At 47.2% G+C, this 25,606-nt stretch overlaps 1 protein-coding gene across 1 annotated transcript in view; it reads right to left on the bottom strand.

The window, feature by feature from the left end:
• The window catches only part of PDPK1 (3-phosphoinositide dependent protein kinase 1), a 78,925-nt gene extending 54,162 nt beyond the window's left edge, over window positions 1-24,763 (bottom strand). Inside the window, exon 1 of the mRNA XM_081133216.1 lies at window positions 24,601-24,763. Within this exon, the coding sequence (XP_080989342.1) occupies window positions 24,601-24,624 (24 nt within the window). The 5' untranslated portion in view covers window positions 24,625-24,763. The remainder of the gene's footprint in view (window positions 1-24,600) is intronic.
• Between the last annotated feature and the right edge of the window lie 843 nt (window positions 24,764-25,606).

The raw sequence follows: 25,606 nt of genomic DNA on the forward strand, positions 1-25,606 counted from the left end.
GTTGCTACTGGCCACGTTGTGTGTAAACACTAAAAACAGATCAGTAAGCACAGCTAATCAGAATAAGCTGAAACCAGGAAAAATCATAAGTCTATAACAATACATACGGATGATAAAAAGTATATCAATATTATAACAACAACTGAATACTTACTTTTATAAATTTGAATAGCTAAGGGAGTACAGCCAAACAAAACTGTTTCTTGTATTATGCATATATTTATTCATAAAGGATAGACAAAAATGTCCTCTCTCCATTTAAATAGGGAAAGGAGACACAGAAAACTATGAAGAAGCCAGAGTCCTACAGAAACTGCACCAAGAACAAGAAAGACAGGTGGGCACAGAGTAATCAACAGTGTGCAGCAGGTGACAGCTCAGCCACCATAAGAGATGTTCATCTTGAGATGGGCAAAACACATAACAAAGTAAAAAACAAATCTAGAGAGAACATCCTGTAACCCAAAGATAATGAGCATGGAGGTGGAGAAGGGAGGCAGCAGATGGTAAGAACAGGCAGGAGCCTGGGCAGTCCCCTCAGTGCCATATAAACCTCAGATCCACAAGGCAGGCAGCCTCAGGCAGGGTCACCCCGGAATACACACCATGTCCCTGCTCCCAACCAAGGAGCCATCATCAAGAACTTTGGAGCTGTACCACAGGCAAGAGGAGGAAGGCTTCTTTTACTTAAAGGTCTGCTAAGATCATTATAATTCTAGGCAAAGTATGAAAATATGAAGGAATTAACCAAACACACAGTATCAATGAAATATTAGGAGAATATGACTAATTGACTTTGTAAAAAAATATCTAAGAGAATCTGGCAACCAGAGGTACAGGTCCTCTAGCTGGAATGGGAGCCCAAAGTGCAACATTTAGTTAAGAATAACTGAGTCAAGTGTGCCTTACACAATTCATAAATACTCCATCTCACAAGATGGACCATACTCTGGGGTTCGGTCAGTACTTTAATAATTTGTCCCTATAAGCAAAGTATACAATCGTAACAGAAGTACATTCAAATTCAATTACTTCCCCAGAGGTTTGCAGGAACTTTTTGTTCTCAGGGGCAGTGGTAAATGGGCAAGAGGTCACAGTCACAGTCACCAGGCTGAGGCCCATCAAGAACCATGATAAGCCCAGCTGGCGTGGACATATGATCAAGGAGGTCTCGATTCAATTCCCTGTCAGGGCCCACGCCTGGGTTTTGGGCTCGATTCCCAGTAGGGGGCATGCAGGAGGCAGCCAATCAATGACTCTCATCATTGATGTTTCTATCTCCCTCTCTTTTCTTCTCTCTGAAATCAATAAAAAGATATATTTTTAAAAAAAGAACCATGATAGACCTGGTCTGTTCTCACCAGCCAGGCCAGCTATACTATGAGTGAGGGCTGTGCACACAGAGCATTGAGCACCTCACAGGGTTCCCATTATACAAAGGGGAAATGCTTCCTGGGCTTCCAGGCACATCCTAGGTGCAGACCCTCAGGCCCAGGACTGCAGAGTAGCAGGACTGTGTGACCCTCAGGAACACATGTGAGGAAGGGAAAGCAAAAGCAGTCAGCACTTCACACAGCACAGTCCTGGGCACTACAGCACTGCTGCAATCTACCTGGCCACATGCCTGCTGGGTGGCCATCATTGCCCCATAGGAAGGAGGGAGAGCACCACATGTCTGTTATGCCCCATCCCACCACACCTGTCCCACCAAGTGTGTAAATCAGATTAACACGGGCCTGTTTACAGGCCTCAGTTAAGTTTACCTGTGTGCCCAGCCATCTGCCAAGCAAGGCTCAAGGAGACAACAAAAGAGGCACACAGGACAGTGACAAATGTTCTTTTAATTAAAAATTAACATGTGAATTACTGAATAAAATGTCAAACATGAAGTTTTAAAATAACAAAATGTGATGGGCTGATTCATGGACCTGGAAAAATGTTATTGTACATCACATGCTTCTGGACCAAAGACAATCCAGCAAAGGCACCAACATAAAGGTTTTTTAAACAGGCAGGGGACAGCCAGCCCATTGCTTCTTCTCAGTAGGCAGAACCTTAACTATGGGAGGTGCCATAAGTAACATCCAAGAGCAGTAAGAAGTTTCCCAAAGAGTCAGCTGCAATGGCTGAGACAGAGTACAGCAGGCAGGTGACTGGGAGTTCACAGGAAGCAAGGAGGCACTAAAGACCTGGGCGTGACCACATCAAACAGACAACCCTGATCTCAAACACTCTTGGAGGACCTTAACACAGTGAAGATGGCTTCAGGAGCACTTACCAAAATAAGCTGTCTTCAGCTCAAGCTTCCTGATTGATAACTGAACGAGTAAGTGCCCAACCCATGAGCAGTCCCCCAAAGACAATGAGAAGGTTAAGTCTAATGAGACTCTGGTTTATAAACATGTGTTTCTGAGAGCTTTCTTTTCTTTTTATCAAAGTGGTATCTTTGGTTATAAAAAAGGTCTCCAGAAAAGATCTTCAAAGGAAAGCACTGCCCCTTAGAAAATGCAGGTTTGCATCCAATCTGGGCTAGGCCAACTCTGAGTGCAGGTGCCAACCAGATGGGCAGCCCTCAGCACTTACCTCTTCCCATTTCCACTCCATGGTTGGACCTGACCCAAAAGACCCAGTGACATGGAGCAGTACCTGGCCACCCACTAACGAAGGAAGAAGTAGAACACTGCTGGCTAAAACCTGCTCAATTCCTCTCTGACACCGGTCTACATGTGAGGATGGTTAGCCTCACAGAAAATGCCGAGGATACCTGAGCAGTTGAGAGAGGAGCCAGGAGGCGAGACAAACACTGAGATTTGAAAAAGTGAGTGTTTTGTTGTTACTGGTGGTGCCTGTTGAGGTGGCAGACAGCGAGACGTGATTTAGGCAGAAAGAGCAAAAGAGATGGCATTGCAGAGCTGCCCTTCTCTCTGCAGAATTTATTTACTTTTTAAAATATCTTTTTACTGATTTTAGAGAGAGGAAGGGAGAGGGAGAGATAGAAACATCAATGATGAGACAGAATCATCCATCGGCTGCTTCCTGCATGCCCCCTACTGGGGATCGAGCCCACAACCTGAAACCAGGGCATGTGCCCCAACCAGGAATCAAACCATGACCTCCTGGTTCATGGGTGGACTCAACTACTGAGCAATACCAGGGAGGCTCTCTGCAGAATTTAAGTGTCAGATGTGCTGCTTCATGTCCATACATGTGGATGTAGAGGACTTCGAGTTTGCCGCTGCAGCAGCCCAGCTCCCAAAACTAACGGTCAGACGAAATGTGCTACCAAAAATCCTTGTCTAGGTGACCCAGCATACCCAGTACTTGAGAGAGAGCCTTAGAACAGGCAATAGATTCAGTCCTGTGGCAGCCACCAATGTGGGGTTCATCCTGGGAGCTGCCGAGGCTATACCTAAGTACAGTCCACTAGGAGGGAGCTCTGAGCCTCAGGAAGTTTGGGGCCCCTGATGCATATTTTATCCCAGTGGTTCTCACCTGGGGCAATTCTGCTTCCCTGTTCCCCACCCAACCTTAGCAATGTCTGGAGGCAGTTTGGGTTGCCATAACCAGAGAAGTGAGAAAGTGTTACTGGCATCTAGTGCATAGGGGAAGGGATATTGTAATACCCTACAATAAACAGGAGAGTTCCCATTTGAGTGGTCCTGAACTATCCTGTAGACTCTACACTCCCTCCCACAGGAAGAACTCCACCAAGTGTTTGGTGACAGCCTTCAAAGCACTCAATAGCAGGGAAGGCCCTGTGTGCAGAAAGACCCTGAATCACCTCTCAGAGTAGTAGAGAGAGCCCAAGCACAGGAAGCTGAGATTCACAGAGGTAGCTATGGCAGGTTGAAAAAGGCATGTTAAAAAATCCTAAGGCTGTATCTGGGAAACAATAAGAAACTTTCATCCATGACCTAAACAGTATAAAATGGCAGTATTAATGAGGCTTCACAGTAGCCAGACTGCCAACCAGGGCTGTGCCTTTACACTGAGAAATACCAGACTGAGCAGAACAAAGCACTCATGGCCCTCCAGAGCCAAATGGGCATCCAGGAAGCTGAGGGAAGGGGGAGCAAGTGGCCAAGAGAACTGGAGAAGGCTAAGGAGGGAATGGGCACAGCTCTCACCAGGGTGAGGTGACACCCAACTCCCTCAGCGGCCACGTCCACATTCAACTCCCAAGGGGGTAAAACACCAGCCTGACAAAGATGCACTCATCCAAAAGTCTCAGCACAAACCCCTGCTCCAGGGAAAGCAGTCCCGCCACCCCAGCAGCCATGGAGCCAAAGCCCAAGGACACACTGCCAGGCGCAAGTCCTTGCTTTCTGTTTCAGTTTCCCCTGGACTCCCGGCTCAAAACACGCGAGTCTGGGCTGGAACTCGGCTTGATACAGCTGTTTCCAAATGCCACTCTTTGACATTTCACTTGCAATAAGATCATACCCAGTAATTTCTGATATAAGTGTTGTGTTTACTTAAACTAATGAAGCAAGCTCTCAACACAGAGCGGGGATCTCAAAAGCACAGCTAGGAGCCCCTGTGTGTGCCATGAAGAACACCCTGATTATTCCACAATAAAGCAAGCCACTGCTTTATTGAGAACGAGAACACGTCCAGCCAGGAAACTGGATGTGAGAAGCGTCTGAGCACACAGCCTGTCCTGGAACAGCCGCTCCCGTGGGGAATCACCTCTCTCGGAAGCAGCCCCCACCCCACCACAGCAGGTAAAAGGTATTAAGACTTAATCCCACGTCTATATTCTTAGCATTGTACCCTGTGGGTGGTCTAGGATTGAGATCTTGTGTGTTCTGCATACTTGACAGTGTCTGTCACAAGATAAAGGTTTGAGCCAAGGTTCTTCCCACCTGTAAACATCACTGCACCTGATGCTACTAACTTTTACCTTAACAAGATACCTGGCAAGTTCACTCAGCCCAAAGCACAATTCCAGTGAGCTTCAAAGGTGTTAATAAGCCTCTCCTTGAAGGGACACATGCCACCTTATTATAAGTTAACACAAACCAGTCAGTCACTTCACTTTGTTGTGTGTTGTCAGCAGCTGGCTGACACCATCAGCATGCTTCGTGGGAGCAGAATGCTCTGGTGCCTGAGTGGAGTCATGCGTGCTTTGGTTGGGGGGACCACAGTCCGAGGAGAGAACAGGGTGTGTGCAGAGATGCAGGAGGGTGGTGAGGTGGCCCGCAGGTGAGAAGAGTCAAACAGGACGCTGGCACAGCACCTTACATGTCCCACAACTCTGTATCCTCAGTCCTGGGAGGGTCAAGGGAGCACGGAGACCTTTAACTCGCCCAGCGCAGGCAACTCAGGCCGTGGAGTGACTTCTTAATTTAAGTACACTTGACTCTCCAAAGCCACGGTTTTCCTGTCATTTCCTAAAAATATATGCACTCATTTTATTCATCAGAGTTCCTTAAAGGAGCTGAATCAATTACATTATTAACCCAACTACTCAACAAACATGGCCACTGAGCCAGCCAGGGTCCGGGGACATCACCTTAAGGCAAACATGGTCACTGTCCCTAGGAAGCTACATCTCAATAGGGTGACGAGCCTGACACCACTTACAAAACTAGCTGGTTAACGCTGTGAGGGTGGCCATGGTAGAGCTGGTCCAGTGCTGGGGGTACAGGGCAGACCCCTGGCTGCTGTGGGCCACAGTGTGGGTTGGTGAGGGGCTTGGAGGGGGTGGTTGCAGGGCTGCAGTACTGTTCAGGGGAGGGTAATGGAAGCTTACATGGTGCTGCAGTGGCCGGGAGGGAGATGCCAAAGTACAGAAAGTGAAATGTAGTAAAAGTGAATTGTGCATCACGCATTTTAAAGTTTCACTTTCCCCTATGTTTCAGATTCAAAACACAGTACCCTTCATGAGTCAGAAAGAAAAACCTGTCATTTTGAAATCAACATCCAAGTGAAGGACAGAAAGAACTCTGGTGTTTGGAAATGGCAACAATAGATGATGTAATACAGAGGACAGACACACACCTGCTTTTCCGCCACATGCTTCATGTGAAATGGCAGGGCCTCCGCCAGCACCTCACAGCAGCATCAATGATTTAAGGAAAATGTAGTGCTCTTATCCATTTCATCAACAAAGGTTCACTGAGCATCTACTGTGTGCCACACACTCTCCTGGGCACTGGAGAGACAACAAAGAACAAGACCGAGCCCATGCGCTCAAGAAGCCCCCATTCTAGTGGGGCAGAAAGAGCCCCCCCAAAACAAAAACTGGGTAAAAGTTACAGTGTGCCATGTGGTGATAATTACTGTGAGAAAAATACAGCAGAGAAGGGAGATAGGGAATATTTGGATGGGGGTGGTATAAATTTAATCAATCAGAGAAGCCCTTATTGAAAAAGTGACATCTGAGCAAAGACCCGAGGAGGTGGGGAAAGCCCTAAAGACACCTGGGGAGAACCTTCCCCACAGAGGACTAGCCAGTGCAAAGGTCCCAAGGCAGGAGTAGCTCTAGACTCACAGCAGTCCAGACTAGCTCCAGACAAACTCCTGGGTGCCAGGCAGGGACCTCAGAATCCCTGAAACACCCCTTCTGGGTACCTCAGGGGTGGAAGCCTGAGAAATGGGGCTGCCCATGAGGACCCAGGCACCTTTGAACAAGAGTCTGATGATAGCCCAACCAAGGCTGTACTGTCCAGCATCAGCCCAAGGCTCTGAGATGCTGGTCACTAGACCAATGCCCACTCCAAAACCACCCCAGCAGTGTCCCCTCTACTCCACACTATGGGCATGATGACACAGGAACTCACCATGAACAGCCTTCCTCCTTCATGAAATTCAGTGATTTCCTTCCTGCCTCTGCCACATGTGCCAGCTAAGCACCTCACCTCAAGACCAGTCTCAGGGCCTCTCTCAGATGGAGATGTTTACAGGGTCGACTTGGTGCTTGTGCTTTCTGTTCCCACGAGCATAACTCACTGGCATGGGTATGTTTAATAAATAATTTTACGCCCAGATGGCGTGGCTCAGCTGCTGAGCATCAACCTATGATCCAGGAGATCAAGGTTTGATTCCCAGTCAGGGAACATGAAGAGTTTGTGGGCTTGATCCCCAGCAGGGGGCGTGCAGGAGGCAGCCGATCAATGACTCTCTCATCATTGATGTTTCTATCTCTCTCTCCCTCTCCCTTCCTCTCTCTGAAATCAATAAAAACATATTTAATAAATAAATAATTTTACTTCTGCAGCTAAAGAAAATGGTGGTTGCAATATCACCTTGTAAAGCACTTTTTAAGCATCAATTGTGAAATGGAAAGCAAAAGAACAAAGCCCTCGTGCAGTGTGAAAATTCCAAATGTTTATTTGTACTATAGATGTTATTCTAAAGGGCTAATTTTAAAAAACATCTTGAGGAGTAATTAAGCTGCACAAACAGCACTCTGACACCTCATCTGGAGTAGACTTGCTGACTAGCAGCTTACGTGCTGGGGTGAGTGGGGTCTGGTCAGGCTCCTGAGGCGCCAACATCCAGCCTGCCAGCTCTGTCCTGTGGAGGCAGCACAGACTGGGGACTCAAGGCGACACAGGGCCAGTGAGTGAGTCATTCCCTCCCAGCACAGCCCTACTGGTTAGCAACCCATTTGGTAACCCAAAATTATGGTAAGTAAATACTTTTAGTTACTCAATAGCTTCTGAAATTTCACTCTCTGGAGAAAAAAAATTTTTAAACCCTAACCCAAGGATATGTTGATTTGAGAGAGAGAGAGAGAGAGAGAGAGAGAGAGAGAAAGAAACATCGATGTGAAAACACTGATCAGTTGCCTCCCGTACGCATCTTGACCAGGGATCGAACCTGCAACTTTTAGGTGTACAAAACGATGATCCAACCGAGTCACCCGGCCAAGGCTCTCTGGAAAAACCTAAAGCAACAAAATGCTAGGTGTGCCTATCCTTCATCCCTGTCTTCCCTAATAAAATGGAGCTGGTCACAGAGACGTTCTCAACATAGCCCTCTGCCGCCCAGTTGTGAAGGCATCAAGTTACCATGAGAGTTATGATAGTTGGCCTTTTTTACACATAGACGTGCATGCCAAATCCATGCCCCTCACTTCCAAGCCCCTACATCAGTGCCACTCCTTTCCCACCAGAAGTCTCCCACAAGCAGTGACCCAGCCTCCAATCTTCCTTCTCTACTTCCCACTAATAGCACCCCATTCATCTCCCCACTTCCCCTTCTGTGCTTCTCTCTCTTACTTCCTATGTGCTGTCAGGATGGGACAAGCTTTCTTAACTTCACTGCCACTGAGAATTGGGGAAGGTGTGCCAATGGCACAGCTCTATCAAGAACAAGGAAGGACACCTGTTCTCAATAAACTTGGTTAGCCATCAACATTGGCGCCTTTGGAATCTCTGACAAAGTGGCTCTCACCATGTCCCCACTCCACGCAAGGTAAACCTCCTTCTATACCTGTCAGCGTGGCATGGTGAATTGGTAAGTAGCGCTGCCACCGCTATGCTTGTTCCACCTTTTCAGAGCAGGCACAGGGGTGTGTGGAGAGAACTACAACCACCTCTTCCCAAGAGCATCTCTGACAGGAAGACAAGTTTTAAACCACTGACTTCCAAATGAACTTGAAAAATATAGTCCATATATAAACTGGGCATTTTCTGTGGACTTCAATTTGTTTCACACAATTAGTATATAAGAATTTAAGAGTTTCAACTTCTTTGACTTTTTGAGTACTGGATTCAGCAGTCTCCTCTTAGAAGTAGAAGCTCTCAAGGGAAAATTACTTTGAGATCAAATTACATTTTCATAGCCACCAAAAACATATCAAGGCTCAATTTAACTATGTAGTACCTTGCTTAGCCACTAAGAGAGTTTAGGAAAATATCAGCATAAAAATATCCAGTATCCAATATTCAAACCTGCTAAATGTAGCAAACATTTGATTGACAAATAGACTGAAATGCAAATGAATTGGGGGCAAGGAAAACAAATGACCAAGGGTTTTTTTGGATTTCTTTTCACTGTTCCACAAAGTCTCACAGCAGACACCTCTCCTCCTCCAAAGCTGCAGACAACAGCTTCCTTCACCCTTAGAAGACTAACTGCCAGGTAGATGGAAGCTGCTTTTTACAATACAGAACCATGTTTTTAAAGCATACCTCACAGTCCTTAATTACCTGGCGGCAGGACAGTGTTGCACTGGGCAGATGAGGAAGTGAACTAGAAGAGCCCTGAGTCAGTGCCAGGAGGCCAAGGAATTTAATTTGGGAGTAGAAGGTTGACTAATGTTCCTCAAATCCCTCTGGATCCTTATGTCTCTCTCCTTCTCTCTTTAGGAAGGATAAAAGGCAAATTAAGAAAGGATTTCATATGAAGACTGAGCTTGGGGAGGTTGAAGCCAGACTCAGGGTCAGTGCAATGAGAAACAGTCTTTCATTCTGAGAGGGAGCCTTTAGATCTGCACAGGGACCAAGGATTCAGCAACTACAACTGGATTCTTTAAATGTGTCTCGGCCCTTAAGAGTTTTTTTTAAAGTTTCTACAAACCTGCTAAGGAAGAATCTAATTGCAGGATATCACAAGAATATAGAGATGCAAAAGCTTAACCATTAGTTACTAAACTGCGTATGAACTAGTCATGCACCTCGGATAGACAATTACTGTTACAGGTACAAGCAGAGAAGGGTTATAGCAGAACTGTTAGAACACGCACTCTGCTGGGTTGAGCAATACTCACTAGCTGTCTCACCTTGAACACATTACGTGGCCTCTCTGTGGCTCAGACCCTTTACCTCATAGTCAGGGATAAGGAGAACGGGAACTCCCAGGCTTGCTGTAAGGATTTAATGAGTAAATGTATGAAAAATACTCAACCTGACTGGCAGGGAGTGTGCTAGGCGCACTTTTACAACTAAATAACACAGAATATACAGACACAAATTTTCTCCAACCAGGGGCCATCAAATAATAAGCCCCTCAAGCCCTTTCCAAGTATTGTTTATTCATCTGTAACTAAAACTGAATTAAATAAATACTGTATCACTAGACCCAATTCTGTGAGTCAGGCAAAACAATAAAGGCTGACCTCCCCTAACATACCAGCAGAGGAATCAAGATCAAAATCAGGGCCTTGTATGGTCAAGATGTTGTCACAAAGCTTAAGGCTCTAGCAGCAAGAGAAATGATCCCAAACTCAAAAAGTTAAGCTGTCTTTAAGTGCCTCCTGGGTGGAGTATGCTCTGGAGCTCTGAACGCACCAGGATAGGTACTGCCAACAAACCACACAGAGGGAACACCTCCCTCTGGGACTCTGTGTAAAAGGGGTGGGAGGCTGCCATCAAATCCAACCAGTTCATCCCTAAAGGGACTCTGCTCTCAGGTTAGCTGTGCTCACTGACAAAGAACATTCTGCTAAGAACCTCCTCTCGCCCCAAGAAATTTCACAAAGCTAGGCCCAGCAAAGAAAACCAGTTTAAGGCAGGGACAGTAACCACGGCTGCGATTCCCATACCCAGACTTCCACTATGAAGAACTACGGAGAAGCCCTGGCTGGTGTGGCTCAATTGGTTGAGTGAGCATCAACCCGTGAACCGATTCCCGGTCTGAGCACATGCCCAGGTTTGGGCTCGATCCCCAGTCAGGATGCTTGCAGATGGCAGCTGATGGCTGTTTCTCTCTCTCATCGTTGTTTCTCCCTCTCCCTCTTCCTTCCTCTCTCTCTAAAAAGCAATAAAAACATACTTTAAAAAAAGAACTATGGCGGAGCAGCAAAACTGAGGACCTGAGTTCTAGGTCTGTGACTTATCTGAAACCAGGGGTGGTAACCATGGGTAAACCACACTCTCTCTCAGCCATAATTTACTCTTCTATTAAATGAGGTTGATAACATCGACCCACCCCTTGAGGGCTGCTGGGCACCCCGCCAGCAACAGACATATGAAGGTGCTTTGTGAATGAAGTATGCCATGAGCTCATGGGTAAGACAGGCCCTGGCATACTGGCTAAGGTGGCAGCAGGGGCTTCTTGGGCCCGGGATCCTGCCTGCATGTGCCCCTAACACAGACCATACCACATGCTCTGCCCACCTTGGCCTTTGATGGAGGGCAGATGGGGAGCTGGAACACATGAGACAAGTGGTCCCCAATGCTCTTGTGCAGTGCAACACATAGCAAAATGCTGCTTGTCCTAACCAATGGGGAACCAACTTAGGAGCTGAAGCTCCAGGTGGTGGCTGTCTGGATTTAAATGAAGACCAGCCCAGCTGGTGTGCTCAGTGGTTGAGAGTAAATCCAGGAACCAAGAGGTCATGGTTTGATTCCTGGTCAGGGCACATGCCCAGGCTGAGGGCTCGATTCCCAGTAGGGGGCATGCAGGAGGCAGCCAATCAATGACCCTCTCTCATCACTAATGTTTCTATCTCTCTCCCTCTCCCTTTCTCTCTAAAAATCAATAAAAACATTTTTTTTTAAATAATAAAATAAATGAAGACCAGACTAAGACTTTTTATTGTTCTACAGAGCAAGGTGGGGAAAGGACAAGAAGGGAGGAAGAAGCATTCAGTGGGTCCCTTCCCCTGGGGTGGTCACTGAATCTGTCCTCCCACTCTTTCCTCCAGCCCCTTCTTGGAGACTTTCGCCCAGCAAGAGATAGGTGAGGTGGGTGGAGTACACAAGGCTGGGTTGTGAGCAGCCTGAAGTCTAGTCCTCATATTTAACCAGTCTCAGGGCTCAGTAAACACCGTGTCTGCGCATTTCACTAACCTGCACCATCAACATTGACTTTGCACATGTGTCACCAAACATACTATACAAAATGCTGAAATACAAGATTTCATTGCATGGACACCAAAGCTCTGCGGACTTCACTGCCTACCGGTATACTTTACACACCATGAACTTGATTAATATGAACATCAAGATGCAGGTTACCTCTGAACCAGAGGAGAAAAGATTACAATCAGAAGGGCTTCTCAGGGCTTCTAAGAACCTAGCAAAACCCTATGTTTAAAACAGGATGGTGGGCACAAGAGAATCTGTCCTATGTTCAGCCTTTAGATTTTCCATAGAATTATATACACCCCTTACAGATACACCTTTAAATACCATTGTTCAAAATAAAATTAATGAAATGCTATTTTTCTTAATTTCTAAAAATCATAACTACCATTTAAGTGGTTACCGTCTGCCACAAACTTTTTAAAATATTTTACATATGTTATCACCGTTACTCCTCAAAACAACTCTTGGTGTGAAAACCACTGGCATTCTTTTCACAGATGGGGACACTGAGACACTGAACAGGTCCTTGTCAATAGTCACAAGTTCAGCAGTGAAGCCATATTCAAACTCCTTCCTCTCAACCCCTTCCAGTTAGTACCAGTTAGCAGAGGGTATGCATGATGCTCATACTCCGTGTCAGCCAGGGACCAAGGAAAGGGGCCCTAAACTGGCAGGACCATCCTGGGAAGCATTTAGGAATCCCCACCATAACATACCTTAGGCTCTTGCTCTTCTGACCTGGCACATTTCTCTACACAGAACCTAGCTGAAACAGTCAGAAATTTAGACTAAGGCATATTAAGAAAACATTTGTTAAGGAATGACTCCTAACAACTGGAAATGGCATACGTAAATGTCCACCAGTAGAACAATGGCAACTCTGGTTCACCCAGAGAGAGGCGTACCAGGTAGTGTGCAAAAATGTGAAGTGAAGCCTGGCCAGGAATGGCTCAGCCGTTGAGCATAGACCTAGAATCCATGAGATCGAGGTTCGATTCCTGGTCAGGGCACATGCCTGAGTTGCAGGCTCAATCCCCAGTAGGGGGCGTGCAGGAGGCAGCCGACCAATGACTCCTCTCTCATCACTGATGTTTCTCTCTCTCCTCCCTTCCTCTCTCTGAAATCAATAAAGATATATATATATATATATATATATATATATATATATATATATATATATATATTTAAAAAGTGACGTGAAAACAGGAGACAAAACTGTGAGGTATCGAATAGAAGTCCCAATTTGGTTAAAAGACAGAAAGGAAATGATAACCTCTGGGTAAAGGAGAGACAGACCATCCAGTTAGTTCCCTGTAACTATTAACCTTGATAGCTGCAAAGGACAAAGTGCAACATGGGCAGGGTCAGCAGAAACAGCTGCAGAGCTCCTTGTGGTGGGCACCTCTGAGGGACCATATCATTACCCACCAGTCCACCCACCAGGGGCAACTGGTGATACAACATGGGGCCCACAAACCTTTTTAACTCCCAGGTTCATCAGTTCCTACATTCAGGAAGGACTCAGATGTATAAGGAGCATTTGCTAATGAGCAGATGAATAAACCACCATTTTTAGACACAGATCCTATGTGAGGCACAGAAATCATTAACTACCAGTCAGGGCCTGGCATGAAAATCCTACTTCTGCTTTCCAAGCCTGTTATCCTGGAGCTGCATCAGAAAAAACAGCAGTACTTCAAAGATAATTCAACCCATAATATGTGTTAAAAGCTTTACTCAGTAAAATCTACTTATTGGTCAGAAAACAATTTTGACAGCCACTTGCCACCTTTTTCTTTAATCCACACCCAAGGATATGTTTTTATTGAGTATTAGAGAGAGAGAGGCAGGGGAAGAAAGAGAGAGAGAGAAACATAGTTGTGAAAGAGAAACATCGACCAGTTGCCTCCCGCATGGGCCCCGACTGGGAATGGAACTCACAACCTAAGTATGTGCCCTGACCAGGAATAGAACCCGCAACCTTTTGGTGTATGGGATGATGCTCCAACCAACTGAACCACCCAGTCACTTGCCTTCTGTTTTGCTAAAATTAATAATTTAACATTAAAAAGTTGACTACTGAAAGAAAACTTAATTTCTAATCTAAAGTCATGTTCATTAATATACCATTTAAATACAAACCTTTCCTTGGGAATTGCGTGCAGCAAACGTTTTCCCCCATGATCTAGTTTGGGAATCTGAGGGACACCTAACTTGACCAAAAATAGGTTATCTGGTAAGTAAAGTGAAGTGGTGAGGCCAGCAGGTATTGAGCTGTTTCCCTCTTTCCCACTCTTCAGCTTCCAACCCCAGCACGTGGCAGGAAACTTCCTTTGGCCTCCAAGACTACAAGGTCAAAAGCTAAAATAAAACCCAGAGCACGTGGGCACTTCCAGTGAAATGAGAGCCTTTTTCTGGGGTTCTAGCCCTTCTAAGCCCTCCTGTCTAGCACCCCCTTCCTCCCCCTCTCTGGTCCCCTCTGCTAGGCTGGAGACCCTCAGGGCTTCCCACCCCTCTGATTGCTGCAGCTAACCCTACCCTTCCCCTTGCTGATGCTGACACACTAGCTCTGCACTTGTCCTCCTGTGTCCTTCAATCTCAGTGTAGACTGAGCCACACTCTGTCCTTCCCAGCCCATGGCTTGTGTACCCTGGAGGAAACAGCATCTCCTCATGCAAGGTGCAAGATCCTTGAGAGCAGCACAGGGACCTGAGGGAACTTCCTTCTCACAGTCCTTAAAACACCCTGGACTTCGTTTACCCTCCATCAGTGTTCCCCACACATAAACCTATACCCACAGTGATATGGATAAGTATCCTAATAACCCTAACAGGCTATCCTGTAAGGAAAATGCCACACTTTTGTTTTATAAAAATCAGAAGCTTCTCTCTCCTTGAAATGGGGGGGGGGGGGCGACACGGGATGGGACGGGACACAAAAACCAGCCCCACAGAAGGCCATAATAAATAAATGTCATCTGGCAGGAACACCACTCCAGCAGTGTAAACGTCTGCAAAAGAGAGCCTAGCTTACTTCTACCTGAGAATGCCTATCCTGACACCTGAAAAGGCACTATAAACAGATTGTCTCCCTTCCTGGGCTCCTTATCTGCAAATTTTGAATAAAGAGTTTCTTATTGGGAACCATAATGGACAAGGAGACACAGAGAGACTTTGTTGTAACAGCCAACCCCCACAAATAAAACTTCCCAACATCAGCATGCAGAGAAAGATCTATTGTGCCTAGCATGACATTCAGCCATACCTTCACCACTCACCAATTTCAAGTTCACTTACCATAAACAAGGAAAGGAGGAGGAAGAAAGGAAGGGCAGGCAGGCAAGTCAGTCTATATTTTACGTTGTCTCAGCCAACTCCAAGCACCTAACACATGCTTGCAGGCTGGCCAGAGTCCTGGGGCAAGCCCTCAACACCCTGAGGCCTATCTGCCTGCTGCCAGGAGCCATCACCATCATGTTCTTCAAAGTGCTTTCCCTTGTTTCAGTGCCCTTTCTTCCTACCTTCATAACTGTCTTGCTTTTGCTGTGGTTGTGCAGAAAGGAGATTGGAGGGGCAAATCTGCAGATGGGTGGGAAAACAAACCAAACTCATGACTTTCCTGAACTGCTCATCTTCTGAATCCTAGCTAGAACAAACTCCATACTCTGCTCTTGGTTCAACCTAAAAACCTCAAAGTAACAGCCCATAGCTTAGTCTGTGACTCGAGGCAAAGGTCCTTAAACAATAAACACTACAGCTTCACCTGAGAGAAGAGAGCCAGAGGAGAATGTATCAGAGCCAACCACCTACTTTCACAAAGACCTGTGACATAAACCCAGCCTCCATCCTGCAGAAAAGGCACCAAGAAACCCAGTACTAGGACCTGAGCTGCAGGCTGCACTAATGCGGATGACATCACAAGCAGCAGCCTCCAAGTGTTCTGGAGAGATGCAATCCGCCCACCTAGAAACCAGTTCTATCAGTGAGTTCAGGCCCACTCTGCACTTGGGGACATCTCTGTCCCTGCAGAATGTCCCAGGAGTGTCCACGTCTGCAGAAAGTGGCCAGAGCAGGCAGGCGCCTGGACTCCCATGCCAGCTCTGACCTGGTACATATAAGTCTGAAGCTCTCCAGGTCCCAAGTGTCCTCATTTGGAAACTCGAATAATACAACAGGGTAATAAGCATGAAGGTCCTTCCAAAATAAAAATACTGTGGTAATGCTATGACCACAAACAGCACATATCAGAGAGCAGGGTCTAATCCCAGTCAGTCAGCATTAATCTTGTTTCACCTCAACAGTGATAGTCAGTGGGTGTCAAGCACTCCTGACAGGATTCTCTAGAGGAACCCACTTACGTGGGGCTCTTCCTGAGCCCATACCACAGCCTTGTCACCAAAACACATCAGACAAACCCAAACTGAGACACAGGACACGAAATACCTGACCATTACTCTTCCAAAGCATCATCTTCATGAAAAACAAGGAAGGCCTGAAATTGTTTTAGATCAGAGGAGACCAAGGGGCATGAGGACTAAATGCAATGTGGTCCCTGGATGGGATCCTGGAACAGAAAGAGGACATGGTGGGGAAACTGATGCAATCCCAACCACTCTGCAGTTTAGTTAACAGTGGTGCCCATGTCAATTTCTTTCTTTTTTTTTTCTTCATCCTCACTCGAGGATCTTTTTTCTATTGATTTTTAGAGAGAGTGGAGGGGGAGAGAGAGAGAGAGAAAAAAAGAGAGATCGATGTGAGACACATTGATTGGTTGCCTCCCGCAGTGCCTGACCACGGCAGGGAATGAACCTGCAACCCAGGTACGTGTCCTTGACCAGTGATCGAACTTGTGACCCTTCGGTGCACAGGCTGACGCTGTACCACTGAGCCACACGAGCCAGGGCCAATTTCTTGGTTTGACAGATGTGGAGTGCTTGTGTAGATTTAACATGAGGGAAAGTGAGGTGATGGGTATTATGGGAACTCTGTGCTGTCTTTACAACTTTCCTATATATGTAAAATTATTCCAAAATCAAGTTTATTGTAAAAGTAAGTTAGTTTGGAGGCTATTTTGAGAGCTTCAAGCAAATTTAAAGGATCTGAAAACATCCTGTGTCATTAAAACCTGACTCAGAGTCACTGCTCAACACTAATTTGAAAAACGTAGGGCCACTGAAGGAAAGTAGAACATTTGAAAATAAGGAAAGAGCTTGGCCAGTGGGAAGAGCTTAGCAGTTGAGCATCGACCAATGATCTAGGAGATCTCAGTTTGATTCCCAGTCAGGGCACATGCCCAGGTTGTGGGCTCAATCCCCAGTAGAGGGCGTGCAGGAGGAAGCCAATCAATGACTCATCATTGATGTTTCTCTCTCTCTCCCTCTCCCTTCCTCTCTCTGAAATCAGTAAAGACATTTAAAAAAGGGGGGTGGGGAGAAAACTGAATACAGAAAAAATTTAGTATAAATTTCCCAATCCCACCAACTCCTTCAGCTCGCATTCTCCAAAAGGCCTCCGTGTTTGAAGCACAGCAGGTTTCCCTGTGCGAGCAGTAGCCAAGCACAGCCTGCCTCATCGTCCCAGCTCGCCGAACTGCCTCCCTCCCTCTTGCACTTCTGCTACACTTGGCCACTTGCTTGCTTCCTTACCCTCTGGGTGCCCCAGCCTTCTGGGCCCCTGTGACAGGTGCACTCTGGGTCTAGATTCTTCTGGCTCCATTCGAGAGCAGCCCCACAAAGGCTGGCCAACCCTCCTTCCACCACTTGTAATGGCCATGCTGTTGACTGCTTCCCTTCAGCCCCTGGAGCAGGGGAGTGGTTGGTGGGACTCATAGAGGAGTGGGAGCACATGCAAGCTGTCCCCCACCCTCTAAGCTACAGATTCAGTCCTTTTCACCCAAGGATTCCTCAGGCTAGGAACATGGAGCTCTGTTCTGTTGATGCCTCTTCCCTAACCCACCACCAGCCCATCCTCACCCCCTTCCACCCCATGGACACAAAGCTCAGTGACAACAGCTTCAGGAATAGAAAGTTATCTAAAATTTAAAAAGAAAAAACAAAACAAAAGGAAAGAGAGGGCATTTAGTTTTTTTTTAAAGGAAGGAATGAGAATAAAATGCATTCACATATAAATTCTGTATTTAGATGCACATTTTTAATTTTAAAACTGGATATATGAAAAGAACCAACTATGTACTTACAATCAATAGAAGACTATAATTTTGACCAGTGAAAAAAACCCATGAAAGAAAATGCCAAATTGTAGGAAGGAAAAATGAGTTAACAATAGAAAAAAGAGTAGTAAATGCTAAGCTTTTGAGATTGTGCGCTGACAGTTTATTCTCTCAGCCTCCTGTCCAGTCTGTCACAGGCCACTGGGAAAGAAAAATGCAGAATGGCTAAGTGCTCAATCTCAAGGAAGAAGGAAGCTATTTAATAATGACAATACCTCAGAAATGAGCAGTTATCAAGCTTCTTAACTTCCTAAAGACATTAGCTTGCTAACTTACCTGCTTCCCCAGGGTCTGGCTGCTGTGGCTTTCCAGAGCCTAAGAACATGACTGAGCAGAGCCAATATTTGGGCAGTTTTGCCAAAAACTGGTCTGTTTCCATCGTTTCCCAAAGGAGAAGTCCATGCAGCATTGTTTGACAGCCAGTGCGGGCACACACTGGGTCTAACATTCCCATTCTACTCCTGCTCTCCTCCTAGGCTGGTGGTGCCCTGGCTCACCATGCTCACTCACTCACTGTGTATCCGTGCACAGGTGCATGGTGGGAAACCAGGAGAAAAGTTGGCTATCCAGAGAAAGAGTCCTGAGGTTCCCCAGGACCACCAGTTGCACAACCATTTCAGCAGAGTGGAGCCTCTGGCACTTGGGGGTTTTGACACCTGGGGGCATAGCCAAGGTGCTGTATGTGACTGCACCCACCCATGGAGCACATGCCCCTCTTGGGACAGGACACTTAGAAATTAAAGCAAAGTTGAGGCCTGGGAAAAGCCCTCTCTGACTCTGCCCAAAGTGGCAAAGAGAGGTGTGTTGAAGGGACCCAACATCAGGGGGCATTTCCCCCAAGGTCCCTCTGTCACAAGGGAAAAGCAGCTTGGCTTCTAGTCACAGGGACTGCTAGGGTCATACTGATCCTCAGAGATCTTTAAGAAATAGTCCTCCCAATGGGAAAACAATTGCCTCCTATGCAGGGTCCCCATCACCAACACCGGCTCCTCTACAGGTTAGGTACTCAGGGCCCAGCTATGTGAGGACAGTGGTCGAAGGCAGGCCTCACCGACCATGGCAGCAGTGCCCAGAATACTGTATGCTTGACACTAACAATTGGCAAAACCAGATTTAACTCAACATTTGATTGCCAAGACTTCACAGGAAGGGCTGCAGTATAAAAAGGAACCAATGGCATTGAAATATAAGCTTTCAAGGGTCAGATAACGCACATACAGAAAAAAGACCTATCCCCCTTTAAGTTATATTCCCTTAGGCAATGAAAATGTTGAAAAGGGGTCCATGTTTTTAACCCTCTGATTTCTTCCTACTTTGGAATGCTTTCATACTGGGCATTAAACTGGCAACAAACAGTTTAAGATGAGACCCTGTACTCCTCAAACATATACAGCTCTGAAAGCAGGGGAGTCAGAATGTACATGCACGATACAGACAGGGTTTTGTTAATAAACAGCAAAAATGGTAAGGTGGGCAGGCATGTGACAAATATACCACAGGAAGCCCAGGTATGAGAATCAAGAGGAGAAAGCATGAAAAAGAATAACAGAAGCCATCTAGAGACTCAAAGTTTAGAAACATAAGAACCCAACAAGGTACAGAACCTGTTTTAAAGAAACAGAACACAATATATAATAAAACCTGGTGCAGACAAGGGGGTAGGGGTCATGACAAAGCTGACTGGTCCAAAAAGGTTTCACAGCCACCTTGGGGGTGGGGGAGTTCCCACTAATGGGAATTTCTTCAGGCAGAGAGGAAGGGCCTGAAGAGAACCTGGCAGCCCAGAACATCCTGGACACTGTCTTGAGCTGTGCAGGCTAGGAAGAGAGGCCACATGGCAGGGGTGTCTGAGAAGGGACCCTCACCAAGGAGAAGCAAAGTGACAAGCCAGAAGAGGTAGGGGGAAGTCACAGGAGCACTGGAACCTGGGGACCCGCCAGCAAGTCCCAAACCTAACCCTACTTCCTCCCTCACCAGGAAAGGGGGAACTAGGAAGAGCATGTGTCAATGTTTTCAGCCCCACCAGGCCAGAGTGTGTGATGCCCATGCAGTGTGGCGAACCCCCTCCAGATATAACTAGTTCCTTACTGCAGGAGAGTACCCACAGCCATTCTACAACCCAGCACACACAGCACTTCAGATGGGATTGAAGAACAAGGTCTGCAAGATACAACCTTCTGCTAAGTGGGGCAGAGTTCCCAGGTCCACTGCAGGCACTGTCCTCCCAATCTACCAGAAACAGGGAGGGAGAACAAAAATGTTAACTCCGAGACCCTTTTCCTACAGGTTTTCATTGCAGGTCAAAGCACTTCATGAAATTTCAGTGAGGCTTCGAGCTTCCCTGCAAATCTTATCAGTCTTCCCTAACAGCATCCAATACATGGCTTCACTTTGAAACACAACTCCTGCTGCAGTAAAATTAATTCCAAAAGAGAAAAACAGGTTGAAGAATGAGATTAACAATGAAATGCATTGTAAAAGCTAAGCTTTTAGGCTGGATGAATTCTGACTGTAATATTACAGACACACACACGCAGCCTCCTGCATGCAGCTTCTCATCAGCCCTCTCCAACGTGGGCAGGCCTGCCACCAGCTCCACAAACACACAGAGGACAGGGACCTCCAGAAAGAACTTATTGGCATCCAGACGTTCCTTCAAACCATGCCTATAAATGTTTCGATTCCCTGTAGGCTGCAAGCTGATTTAAAGCTCAGTGGCTGGTACAGAGGGCCTGCAATCTTGTCTGTGGATAAAGGAGGTCACTAGGCCATCAGGAACTACGTGCCCACCTTCATCAGGTCCGTTGGAAACACTCCAGATGGAAAGCACACTTGTTTGTCCTGTGGGCCATGCGCCCAGTCACGGGCTGCTAATGTCAGACCTGGCCATATTTTTCACACACAGTTTACAGTGCTGTCACTTCCTGCTTCTGTGGGGCTGTGTGTAATCCAACTATTTAAACAGAAACCTGACTCGGTTGCTCTAATAAGGGATTTGGAGCCCTCAAACCTAAATCCTTTGGAATGAACTATCTCCCTAACGCAGTCAAAACAACCTGAAATTTCTTGGAGTAAAAATTTCTATTTAAATCTGGAATTTCCCCTACACTAAGAGGATGGAAACAGACTTTGTGCAACTATATAAATGCAACCAGCATCAAGCACTGAACACAGACTCCAAGAACCATCATGAACCCAACAGGCCTTTCTTCTCTAAGACACTAGCATCAAAACACATTACCCACTACTCTTGAAAAAAAACACTCTGCCTGTTGTGTTGACTCAGCTAGCGACGATACACAACCAGTTCTCGATATTCAAAAAAAATTTTTTGAGGGTCCGGTGTCACACTGAACAAGTAAAGAATGCTATGTGGTTATAGAAGAATGCACTACTGAAAGTCCTAAATGATACTTGTCCAAAACTTAGTTTCCACACCAGCACTTCCTCCCCGGTGATCTGCCCTTTGAACCTGCCTTTAAAACAACTGTGCTCCACACCCCTATGGCCAGCTGTCATCACAAGGACAGGCACACAGAACTAGCATATTTGAGTCCTAGCCCTTGCACCTGCTGAGGAAGTCATTTCTGCATCAAGTGTCCTCAGCGTCGGCACCTTACTCTGGTCAGTCCATTTCCACAGAAGGCACCCCTTAGTATGGGGCATAGTAAAGTGCCAGTGAAGGCTCTCCACGCACCATCTCAGAAGGAACGTACCTTCCTGCGCCGCACCCCCATTTTTGCAGTGCTTCCCAGCTTATCAGGCACTCGCCCTACACGCACCCAAACCTCCCATCAGGTGTCTCAGGAGATGAGGGCACAAATTCAAGGGGGACACACCCAGGAGATGCCTTTTCCTCCTCCCCAAACTGCACTAAATGCAGCCTAGAGACCCAAACCTGCTTTAACTAATTGCCCCCAAGCCTCTTTTCAGGTCCCACATCTCTACAGGCTGGTGCTGTGACTCCTCTTACGAAATGCATGTCCAAAGAGTAGAACAAACCTACACTTCTACCTCTTACTAGCATGGGGACCTCACCTCGCCAGCTCTGGACTCAGCTCAGTAACTGCTGTAGGGGCATCATGGGGACAGAAATACATCACACTACAAGAGGCCACATGAGGAGGAGCTATCCAAAAGGGAGAGTGAAAGTCAGAACCCAGTTCTTTCCATGTTTTCTGCTTTCCCCACCACCTGCCCCTACAGATATAGTCACCTTTGCAAACACACAGCCACCACAGAGTTGCAGGGAGTGACTCTGCCTAATCACCAATTTTACACTTAACAAAGTCGTTGCACAGTCCTTTTTTCCAAAGGGAGGATTCCAAGCCTCACCCATTCAGAATATCAGCCCTCAAATTAGGATGAACCAGAATCTCTTTCCAAACAGCTGCTTTCTGACAACGTGAGGCTGCAACAGGCACGGGGGGTCACAGAGTTCAGCTATCTGCCCAAAGAAATAAGTGTGCTGTCCTTCCATGTGACAATGTCCCTCCAGCCTCCAGCATAGTCAGGACATTCAGGCCCAACCCCCTGGGGAAGACCTCCTAGGCAGTGGCTGCACTGAGCTGCCTAGCAGACCTTCCTTTAGGGCACTCCTCATGTGAGGGCAGAGTGGCACCCAGGCCTCTGCCATCACTCAGATACACTCTATTTACCAAACAGTTACTTAACATTTTCTGCACCTGTTTCCACACCTATAAAATGGAAACAACACCTACCTTGAAACACTGTTCACAGAAGCCAAACAACACGTGTGAGCTATCTACCCAAGTGCCTTCCTTAAAGGACATGCTCAATCAGTGGTATTACAGCATAGGGCCTACCTTACATCAAGCTGAGCTACTCCATTTTCAGACTTCACAACTCCTACTGCTCCCCTGTTGGCTGTACAGGCTTCAAGAAATGGGAAAATTAATCATCGGGACAAGGGATTCTCATACAATGCCACCTTAAAAGACTAGACATGAACAGCAAACTCATTTGAACCATGCAGATCTATCTCTTCTCATGTAAAAAATATCCAATATTGGGGGCATCTCTGCCATTTACTGATGGGAAATGTGGCATATTCTCACATACATTTGTACATGTTAAGGAACGTAGCTCCAGACACAAAAACCTCGTTCCTCTCACCTCCTAACAGGAGGTCTAGCCTCTTTTCTGTAATTCATTTCTTCTCTCCTTGGATTCCAGCGTTTTTCCATGAAAAAGCTGCCTCATGCAAAAGATGCCAGATGTCAAATGTCCATCACGTGGAACTACAGAGACTATGAGAAAAAGTGCTTTTTTCCTCCTCCAATGGAGACCATCACAGTACACACCTTGCACTGCAACAGCATCACTGTGTGAAAGTTCATTTTACAAACATCCAGGGTTATTGTCAACCTCAGCCTCCACTGAGCTTCCCCCAAACCTCCTAAATCATGTTTTTTCCGTGTTTTCCCATGCACTGTATGTCACCGTAGTCAAAGACATCCCTTTAGCCTTTCACCATTTTCCTCAACAGAACAGGTCCTCCTGCTCTTAGACTTTGGGTTATCACCCATCTCTATAAGCTGACTGTTCTTAACATGAAGTCCACCGGTGAGCTGCAGGAGGTTAAAGAGCTTCCTGAAGTAATTACAAAATTCGGTGTAGCTGTGCGTTTTTCTCAGGAGAGGACGCATACCTTTCATTAGATTCTCTAAGGGACTCGTGAGCCCCCAAAAAGATAAGGGGCCAAGTACATTTCATGGATCTTCCTTCATTTAAGGGATCTGCCTTTTCAACCAAACTTCACAAGCTATCTAGACATTCTTCCATTACCTACTTCACATTCCCACACAGGGTATAAAACCTTAAACCGTCTTCCCAAGAGTCCAGAACTTAGCAGGAGAAAAAAACAAAAACACTAGAGATACTTTTAGCAACAGAAAGAAAACATAGGAACACTAGAGATACTTTTAGCAAAACATTTAACCCAACAAATGCTTTTTCTTTTTCTTTCCCCCAAAAACCCCTCCTCCCTGTCACGCTCCCGTTCCCCTAAGCGGTAGGGTCAAGCCCAGCCTCCCAGGGGCTTCCCACAACACCGGTGCCAGTGCGGGAGCGCAGATGCACGCAGGAAAATCACCCTCCGGGCCAAAAAGGAATCTCAGACTCAAAGCTAACCAGGAATTTGGAAGGCCCGGAGCATCAGGTGCTTTGAGCAAGGAGCTCACGCCTCCTGCTTCTCTACGGGCAGAAGCACCAGGACCCCGTTCCAGGTTTGAAGGCCCAGGGCGGCTCCTCCGCAGACAGAACGAAAAGTAACCCCGGAGGCTCGACTCCAGGCCGCGCTGAAAACAAACTTTCCAAACATTTCCACCGCGACGGGCCGCTGACACCTCTCCGGCTTCCCCCGCCCTCCGCGCGCCTGTCAGCATCGGCACCCGCCGCACGACACCGGGCTCCCCTCGGCGGCTGAGCGGCGTCCCCACGGCGCCCACGATCCTACGCCCTGGTGTCCGGCCCCAGGTGAGACGCCGCCCGGCCCTCGGAATCCCGCCGCGCCTCGCCGGGCCCAGGCGGCCGCCGCGCTCGGAACGGTGACAGGCCAGGGCGCCCGGGCTGCCGCGAGCGCACTCACCAGTTGGCTGGTGGTCCTGGCCATGGACCCCGCGTCCTCCGCAGCACTGCGCGACTCTGTGCCTCTTCAGCGTCCTCCTCCCCGCGGCGGAGCTCCAGCAATGGCCGCCCTCATCCTGCGCCCGCCCCGCAGCTCGCCGCCCCCGGCACCGCCCCGCCCCCGCGCCACGCTGGGCGGGACTTCCGCCGAACCGCCGCCGCCGCCTGCACCCATTGGCCCTGCTCGCCGTCATACGGCGGCGGTGCTGGTCAGCCTAAAAGGAGCCCCAGAGCCGCATTTCCGGGTCGGGGCCCTGCGGGCTGGAGCCTCCGAACCCCGCCTCGGGGGGTGGGGGCGCGACCCAGTGGGAGCCAATCCCAGGACCGCCGGGCGGTGCCCGGAGGTGGAGGGGGCGAACTGTCATCCCAGGCTCCCAGACCGGGAAAATGAGGCTCGCAGGGTCCTGGGCCCGCCAAGGTCACACACCAGGATAAGAGGCGAGGCTGGGCTCCAACCCGCCGCTCGAACTCAGAAGTCGGGCTCTGCGTAAGCTCCGAGAGGAAACTTCACTAGTTTAAAACTAAGGAATTGTTCACGGTAGGAAATTTAGTCTGGCAAGTCATATTTATACAGCAGAAAACAATCCGATCTCCTCTCCGCTTATAGTCTCGGGAACGCTTTCAGAACTTCTTTGCTTATAATTTTTTTTGTAGTTGATGATGTATTTTTTGGAAGTTATTGTTGATAATGACGATATTCTTGTTGGTTAATTGTGGTAAAATACACATAAAATTTACCACATTAACCATTTTAGGGTACACTTCAGTGGCATTAATTATATTCACATTGTGTGATGATGTTTTATTTCTTTATTTTTTTGAATCCTCACCTGAGGATATGCTTTTTTATTGAATTTGTAGAGAGAGGGGAAGGGAGAGGAAGAGGGAGAGAGAATCATCTATTGGTTGCCCACTATGCACCACAATTGGACCACAACCTGGGTATATGCCCTGACCAGGAATCCCAC

The sequence above is a fragment of the Miniopterus schreibersii genome, assembly GCF_964146895.1.
Source record: "Miniopterus schreibersii genome assembly, chromosome: 3".
Lineage (NCBI taxonomy): Eukaryota > Metazoa > Chordata > Mammalia > Chiroptera > Miniopteridae > Miniopterus > Miniopterus schreibersii.